The following is a 9,110-nucleotide window of genomic DNA, read 5'->3' as shown; positions in this document are numbered from 1 at the left end:
TGAAGACTGGAGCATTGATGCAAAAAAATTTGCTTTGCACCATAGGAATAAATTACATTTTACAATATATTACAATAAAAAAAGAGTTATTTTAAATTACAGTAATATTTCACAATATTACTGTATTTCTGATCAAACAAATGCAGCCTACCACTTCTTTCGAAAACATTATTCTAAACTTTTGACTGCCAATGTGTAATTATTTTGCTGCTGATCAAATTAAGTACTCGTCTAAGATTTATCAGTGCGTTCAGAGGTAACATGCTTCAACATGTGCTTTTAAACTCTTTTCACACCTCATGTCAAGTGAATTGGCATATTTTGTTATGTATAATGCATTTAGCTTAAGTACAGTACATGACCTCTGGACAACCTGACAAATCCATAGGTGAGTATGTACAGTAATTTGATAAGCGGTGATTTTCTCCACCACTCTTTAGGAGTTCAACTTTATGGACAAAGCTGTGTTTGAATAGCGCACCGTACCTTTAGATAGAAACACTAGGTGGTTTTTGGCGCATATGGGCTGGCATTTACCTGCAGGCACATGCAGAGAGATTAAAGGTGACTCATGCACACTTACAGTATCATCATATGGCCTGTGAATACAAGCGCTCCATCAAATAAAACCTGAAACCCTGATTGATGCATGCTTTTGTGATTCACAACAGAAGTAAACACATGAGACCGACATAGAAAATTGCAGTTTCGTATTTCTCACAAAATGACTGTAGGATGCAACTCTGAGCATGAATTTCTAACATGAAACTATTCAGCTTTAAAATGTGTTGCATCTCTAGTTTCATATCAAAAAGGATTTATGTTTGCATTGATTTTATCTCCCTAAGTATTTAATGCTTATGTTTCTGACAGACCAAGAGGAAATTTGCATAGATCACAGCATGACTCTAAACACAAATACAAGATCTCCATCTTGTGGCCACAGGGGTGACAACAACATAAGAATGCAACTACACAACTTGATCTCATCATTACTTCAAAAACAAAAGATTGTTATTTACATGTCAATCAACATACAAGACAAAGGACAATCAGAAACTGTGTGCTCTTGTGGGCAAAGGAGATAAAATTAATCACTCCTTTCAAAATCAATCACAGATGCCTCTGAACTAGAGATGCGCGGATGGGCTCAATCGTCACCCGAATCCGCAGCTTCAAATAAATTATCCGCCCGCCACCCACCCGCACCTATATTTTTCTCTGATTTAGATAACCGCACCCGACCCGCACCCGATCGTCATATTACACTTATTGTAATTCTTAGTTTTGCATGATGATATGATAAATTGATGGTTCATGTTAACAGCAGATTGATTCAGCTGATCTGCAAATCGCTGCACACTTATACATTTATCACTCATGATTTTAAGCCAAATCCATGCAGAAAAGAATAACGTTAACTGACATCTGGATGCGACTCTCCGCAATCTCTGACGAAATCGGTCGGGTTTTCTCTCTATTAGAGCCGCTCTGAACTTAGTATTTGAACGCATGCTTGGACTGAAGTTTACAGGGGTTCACCAGTTTAAGAAAGGTCTGACCGTAAAAATCTGCTTCTTTTCATTTTTAAGGTATTGTTTTCATTATAATCTACTGATTCAAATAAGTAATCAATAATAATTATAGCCTACCACTGCGCGCCTAGCCTGACATGCTTTCGCGTAAGAATGAACAGGCAGCATGGACGCATCAGGAAAAATCGTCAAATATATTTCAAAAGAAGCCGGCGCCACGGTCCTGACCACATCACTGTCTTTACTGGGTGTTTTTAGGGAATATTTCAATTTATTAACATGCGACTGAATTAGCTATTCATGTGTTGGACTGTCATGATTTTGGCTAATGCAGGACACTTCTGAATGATGCGCATCAGAGACGTGGGTAAACGCAAAGCGACCAATGCACTACACCGCTGCATTACCGTGCTCAATAGCATTAGCACAGGCATAACTCCCTTCAAACTTTATATGGAATGTCAACGTTTCTGTCACCAAAAACTTAGAACAGGCAAACACACACACACGCACACAAATGAAATCGTCTCTGCCTGATGAAAAACATATTTAAAACACGTTCAAGTTTTAGAAAATGTAGTTAATATTTGCATCATTATTGATTTATCTCATCTACCCGCGACCCACCCGCAAATAATCAGAATGCATTTTTTTATTACCCGACCCACCCGACCCGCGGATTATCCGCAGCGCCCGCGGATATAACCGCCATCCGCGCATCACTACTCTGAACATATACTCTAAATTGAATTTAATTAAATTAAAAAATACATAGAATTCTGAAAGTAGTTGTTAAATAAAAAAAATAATAAATACATTTATTTGATCCAAAGTACAGCAAAAACCTTTTAGCAAAATATTTTTACAATTTAAAATAACAGTTTTCCATTTGAATACATTTTAAACTTTAATTTATTCCTGTGATTTCAAAGATGAATTTTCAGCATCATTTCTCCAGTCTTCAGCGTCACATGATACATGAGGAATCATTTTAATATGCCGATTTGCTGTTCATGAAAATTGTATTATTTTTATTATTATTATCAATATTTAAAACAGACATTTAAGTATTCTTTGATGAATAGAAATATCCAAAGAGCATTTATCGGAAATAAAAAGCTTTTCAAACATTATACACTATTCCATTCAAAAGCTTGGAGTCAGTCTATTTTTTAGGGTTTTGTTTTAGAAAGAAACTATAGAAATAAAAAAAAAAAAGCATTGTACTGAATCCAAGATAAATAACAATGTTTGGATCTTTCTATTCATCAAAGAATCCTGAAAAATATTTTTCAAGTGTTTTAAATATTGATGATAATAATAATAATAATAATAATAAATGTTTCTTGAACAGCAAATTATCATATTAGAATGATTTCTGAAGGATCATGTGACACTGAAGACTGAAGTTATGATGCTGAAAATTCAGCTTTGATCACAGGAATAAATTTTAAAATATGTTCACACAGAAAACAGAAATTTTACATTTTTCAAAATTTTACTGTGCTTGCTGTACTGTGGATCAACTAAATGCAGGTTTGGTGGACTTCTTTAAAAAACATTAAAGACCAGCATTTCATCCCAACTATGCAGTGTATATTTTTGTATGATAAGCTGGCAGAGAAACATCTGATTCAAAACTGCAACTCAAGCATAGGTCAAAGACAGTAAGATGTTCACATCAAAAAGAAATTTACAAAAGTGATTTTATGTCCATAGAAAGCACATTAAATGTAAGTGTCATTAACTTAAATATTTATGTAAAACTTCAAACAACATGCTTATTCTGACTTGTGCATTAACATATATAAAAGAATAAGGGAGCATATTAAATTTTATTGTGTTTTCAATTAATAAAAGAATTACAACTAATTAGTATTTGGGGTGAAAGTAATAATCTTTTAATTTGTCATAAATCATTTTAGTGGGTGTCTTCTGTAAATTAGGGGAAAATGTTTGATATTTATATTTTGCTCAGAAAATAAAACAAAAATGCAATTAAATTAAACAGAAAACTTTTTAATATTTTTGTAAACACAACAACAATCTAAAGCAGTATTACACTTATAGTTTTTATGCTTAAACCCTTTTTCCTCTTTGACCCATAGGCAACTAACGGTACATAAAGTGAGGGAAACTATCTAAAAGTCAAGAACAATTTCTTTACAACTAAACTTTAGGAGCTGATATTTCTATTTCATGATTTTGAATGGTATAGTGTACAATAATAATAATAAATGTAAGATATTTATTTTTTGCTCAGAAAAACAAAAATGCAATTTAATTAAACAGAAAACATTTTTATATTTTTTGTAAACACAACAACAATTTAAAGCAGTATTACATTTATTGTTTTTATGCTTAAACCTTTTTTCGTCTTTGACCTAGAGACAACTAACAGTACCTACAGTACATAAAGTGAGATCTAAAAATCAAGAACAATTTCTTTACAACTAAACTTAAGGAGCTGATATTTCTATTTCATGATTTTGAATGGTATAGTGTACAATAATAATAATAATAATAATAATAAATGTAAGATATTCATTTTTTGCTCAGACAAACAAAAACAAAAATGCAATTAAATTAAACAGACAATTTTTAAATGTTTTAAATATTTTTACAAATTTACAATTTAAAGCAGTATTACATTGTTTTTATGCTTTAACCCTTTAATATTGTACATTATAGTGTACAGTAATAATACTAATAATAATAAACATAAGATAATTATTTTGTGCTCACAAAAACAAAAATGCAATTAAATTAGACAATTTTTAAATATTTTTTTGGAAACACAACAACAATTTAAAGCAGTATTTATGCCTATAACTATCTAAAAATCAAGAACAACTTCTTTACAACTAAACTTAAGGAGCTGAAATCATGGTGTGACACAGAAAACATAAAAACAGTTTCTTAACACCAAATAAAACAATGATAAATGAAATAAATAAGACTATAAACTCACCAGTATAGCCTTGTTGAACTCATAGCAGGTGAAAGAGGACTTTCAAGAAAAAGATTTGCCTTTATGTTAGCCTTAATATCTAACAGTGTTTGCAAACCTTTCCGCATAATTGTATAGTTAATATAAAATGTTGTAAAGATCTTTCAGGGAGATGATATGCTTTGATGTTACCTCATTTAATCAATGATTTCTTAAATATCTGACAGTGTTTCCAAAACAAATAGTGCACTCATTTTTTTTTTCAAAAGTTACAATACAGATGTTATCGTTTTGTTCAAACATCTTTGCTAACCACGTTTGTTATTGCCCTGATGTTATTCCTCCTGCCTTTAGAGGTCGCTGTAAAACTATATATCGTTGTATTTGCTAAATAAAATGCGGAAAGAATCTGGCAAAGTATTTAAATACCATAACACACTCACATGACGAGCGCTGATAGTTCTTTATGGGAAGCGTTTAATAGTCAACGCCCTTTATTGTCCTGTTGTTCTCTCAGGTGCTGTTTAGACACATCGTGTCGAGCAGTTCTTGTGTTTATATGGTCGTTTGAGCTTTTGTGGAACTCTAGTTAAGCAAAATCCAAAACTTACACGTCGTGTTTTTAATATAACGTTATGTCGTGCAAAATGAAAAGCTTCGTTTCCGTGTTTATTGCTCTTTTAGCTGCAAACTGTTTTTGGCTGGAGGCATCGAGCCACTTGCTCGACAGGAGACTCTCTAAACTCACCATGGTAAGGGTGTGAAGTATTATGTTTAGACTGTTTATGTATGTAATTGATTTAAATTTCCATGTGTTAACTACTCGAATAGGTTTGGGGGTTTTCTTGGAAAAACTGCGGTAAACAAGATGATCCTGCACAGTTGAAGACTCTTAGCATTTCTCCAGATCCCATTTCCATCCCAGGACAGCTGACAGCAGCGGCATCTGGGTCAACATCAGTGGCTCTGACATCTCCTCTCTCTGTAAGTTAAAGACATGTATAAATATTCTAGTAAGCATGAACCCATTTTGATTTAATTTTTTTTTCTGAGACACTGCATTTCATGATTTTCATGTATGACTTTTTTTATACATCTTTGTTGATGCCTAATGTTTGACCATGACAACTTCCTCTTCTTGGTTTATTAGAAGTCGCAATTCCGTATTTTTGTGAAAAGAGGAACTTTTTTGTTCTTGTGTTTTTTTTTTTTTTTTTTTACATTTCTATTAACAGCTGGGTGAATTATTTACAAATTGTAATCCATTACTGATTCCAAATTTCATGAGAAATTGTAGTTAGTAACGTAATCCATTACATTACACATTTTAGGTAGTATAATTTAGATTACTTTTGACCTAACTTGTTTATCACATTGATTTAAATGGTATAATCTTCTACCAGATAGACATAAATACAGCTAGCAAGAATATATCTTACATTTGTTGTTGTTAACAGCATGAAGTCCAATAAACCTTATATTACATCAAAGTTTCCCCAACTAGTGTTTGTGAAAAAGCTGCAGGGGGTTAATGAGTTTAATAAAAAGCTAATAATTAATGAAATCTTTTTTTCTTAGAATTGTAATATAAACTCACAATTGTGAGTTATAAAGTCAGAACTGCGAAATATAAACTCGCAATTTTGAGAATTAAAGTCAGAATTGCATGATATAAATTCATAATTCTGACAATTTAAGTTGGAATTTTGTTATATAAACTTGCAATTGCAAGTTAAGTCAGAATTGTGAGATACAAACTCACAATTCTGTGAACATGGCAGTCTTTTTTTTTTCTCCTCAGAACTGGACTTTACAACTCGAGTTTATCTCACAATTCTGAAAAAACTTTTTTTGTTCTTGTTTTTTCCCCTACATTCATATTGACAGAGCTGGGTGAATTATTTACAAATTGTAATGTGTTACTCCACATTACATGAGAAGTTGTAGTTAGTAACGTGATCCATTACATTACACATTTTAGGTAGGGATACACTGAAATGAAAAATCTTGGCTGAAGCCGAACAAAATTATTTGGCTTTTACAGTTTTTGCCTTGCTTTTCAAACAAAAAATCAATTACAAAACAAAAATTTACAAATATTTTTTACAATATAGCATGCCACCAAAGCACAGTTTAGCTTAAAATCAATAAGTTTGTAAAATAATGTTCTTTGGCCTATTTTAAGACCCCCTTCTTGAATCAGGCATATGTTTTATAATGTACAAATAAATGCAGCCTTGCTGAGCAAATGTAAATGTATTAATAGAGATGTTGTAATGACTGTTATCATTATTTTTGTTTTAATTTTTTTATTTTATTTTACAGAACAACAGTAAAATTACAATACAACTTTTTGCTGACAGCAGCAGATTTATGAATGATTCTCATTAATATAATCTAACATTGTTTATCACATTGATTTAAATAGGATAATCTTGTAGCATTTTGACATAAAATACAAAGAGCAAGAAAGTATCTTACATTTGTTGCATTAAACAATATAGTACATCAAGGTATCCCCAACTAGTGTTTGCAAAGGAGCTGCAGGGGGTTAATGAGTTTAAGGGAAACACACTTTTTTTTTTTCATGCACCTGTCAAGTTTGAGATTTTGGGCTCTCAAAAAGTGTTTGTTTTTTTCAGACTAGTGGAAAGAAAACACCCAAAAGCCACTGTTAAGTGTTTCTTTTATAGCACTTTATCTGTTTGTGTCAATGCATTTCAATTACAATACATATTTTTAAAGACTGTTTTCTCAAAATGAGTTTTCTTCTTAAAATTGAAATGATTTTGTAAGTCAGTCTGGTCAAATGCTGTGTTGCCAGATCTTGACTGATCTTTGTGTGAATGTCAGCAAAACACAAAGACTTTCTGAATGTATAAAAGCAGTCGGTTATTTTAGAAAGGACAGTTTAAAAGATGGAAAAAGAGGAATTAGGGAGGATCAATAATTATGAACAATTTGTTGCTTTTATATTGTAATGCATTATACAATATACAAGTAACTGTAGTCTGATTATGAGTATTTTAATGTAATTGCAAGTCAATTTTTTGGAATCTGATTATGTAATCCAGATTACATGTAATCAGTTACTAGCCAGCCTTGCCTATGCAATATATGAGCCAATTATTACATTGTTTCTACGACAAGTTCAACCAAATACATGCCAAAATAGAATTAGGCTCATGTATTGAAAGCACTCAAATTTGACTTTTATTATACAAATAGGGCAACAAATCAGGAAGTAATTCAATTTACTTTTTTAAAAATAATTTGTAAAATGTGACCCTGAACCACAAAACCAGTCATGAGTGATTTTTACATCATCTGAAAGCACTAAATAAATAGATAAGCTTTCCATTGATGTATGGTTTGGTAGGATAGGACAATATTTGGCTGAGATACAACTATTTGAAAATCTGAAATCTGAGGATGCTAAAAATCAAAGTATTGAGAAAATTGCCTTTGTTTCAAAAACTTAACTCCATGTTTGCACCATGTTATTTGTTTCAGGTTAACGTGACGTTAGAAAGAGAAGTAGTCGGTGTGTGGGTGAAAATACCATGTCTGGATGAAATAGGAAGTTGTCATTATCCTAATGCCTGTGACCTGCTCGATCAACTCATCCCGCCAGGACAGGACTGTCCTGAGCCTCTGCATACTTACGGCCTGCCCTGCCACTGCCCGTTCAAAGCTGTGAGTCATTTACTTGATTTTACTAGACCAAAAATTCTGTTATGCATTTTCAGAGGTATAGTATTTCTCATATCATATTTGTCCAGGGTGATTATGCTTTGCCTTCGTCAGAGATCGTCATACCAGATGTTGAACTGCCTAGCTGGTTGACCAATGGTAACTACAGAGTTCAGGGCGTTTTAGGAAGCGCTGATAAAGAACTGGGATGCCTCAAAATCGGCTTCTCATTGCATTCCTCAAAGAAGTAAATGAAAGGTAGCATTTCATTAATCTACAGGACTTTTACTTAAGGTTTTCTTTAACTTTTTTAAATGATGAATTTTTTTGTCATAGTGAGCACATTCCTTTTTAACTAACAGGAAATCTCTTTGAATTGTTTTTAATTAATTGGTGGGAGTTTTAAATATTGTTTACATTTAATTTACTTCATGAACCACTGGACAAAGTTTGACTGCACATTTTGGTTTCCTTTTATTTTATTGCTTATTTTAATGAACATGTTAATGTTTTGTCTAGTTTTAACTGCTGCTTTTGTGATTTTGGTTTTTGTTCTCTCATTAATGAACTTCAGTGTCAAGGTTTTTTTTAAAGGTACATTTCTGTTTTTTTTTTTTTGTTCTTAATAAACATTCAAACATTCAAGTGTTTATTAGTTATGTTTTAATGTCTTATATTTTCTTATTGTATCTGTAATACTATAAAGTGTGTGCGTGTGTATATTTACTATATATTACTGCTGAATCATTGAGTTCTTTAGAATACAGATTCATTCAGAAACTACTTACCATTGAGTTGCTTGGTGATGCATAACAGTTCTGCTATAATATTTTCATCAAAATGGCATAAAAACAAAATGTTGTCTCTAAACTATAACAATATTAACATCTAATTTATTTAACTGTTGTATAAAATAAATACTACATTTGCAC

General features: G+C 31.9%; 1 protein-coding gene across 1 annotated transcript; it reads left to right on the top strand.

Annotated features, from left to right (window-relative positions):
- Nucleotides 1-4,904: 4,904 nt before the first annotated feature.
- On the top strand, nt 4,905-8,830 carry gm2a (ganglioside GM2 activator). The gene is made up of 4 exons (XM_073821093.1): nt 4,905-5,237; nt 5,317-5,469; nt 7,999-8,181; nt 8,268-8,830. Exons 1-4 carry the CDS (start codon nt 5,121-5,123, stop codon nt 8,427-8,429), a joined length of 615 nt encoding a protein of 204 aa, XP_073677194.1. The 5' UTR covers nt 4,905-5,120; the 3' UTR covers nt 8,430-8,830.
- Nucleotides 8,831-9,110: the final 280 nt, after the last annotated feature.

The sequence above is a fragment of the Garra rufa genome, chromosome 16, assembly GCF_049309525.1.
Source record: "Garra rufa chromosome 16, GarRuf1.0, whole genome shotgun sequence".
Classification (NCBI taxonomy): Eukaryota; Metazoa; Chordata; class Actinopteri; order Cypriniformes; family Cyprinidae; genus Garra; species Garra rufa.
The sequence above is the reverse complement of the archived record's forward strand: the minus strand, read 5'-3'. Positions and strand labels throughout refer to the sequence as shown.

Bases quoted from the DNA above. Each gene is read 5' to 3' on its own strand.
- gm2a (XM_073821093.1), top strand. From the start codon at position 5,121: ATGTCGTGCAAAATGAAAAGCTTCGTTTCCGTGTTTATTGCTCTTTTA. The intron at 5,470-7,998 runs GTAAGTTAAAGA...TATTTGTTTCAG, and splicing joins CTCTGACATCTCCTCTCTCT to GTTAACGTGACGTTAGAAAG. The intron at 8,182-8,267 runs GTGAGTCATTTA...ATATTTGTCCAG, and splicing joins GCCACTGCCCGTTCAAAGCT to GGTGATTATGCTTTGCCTTC.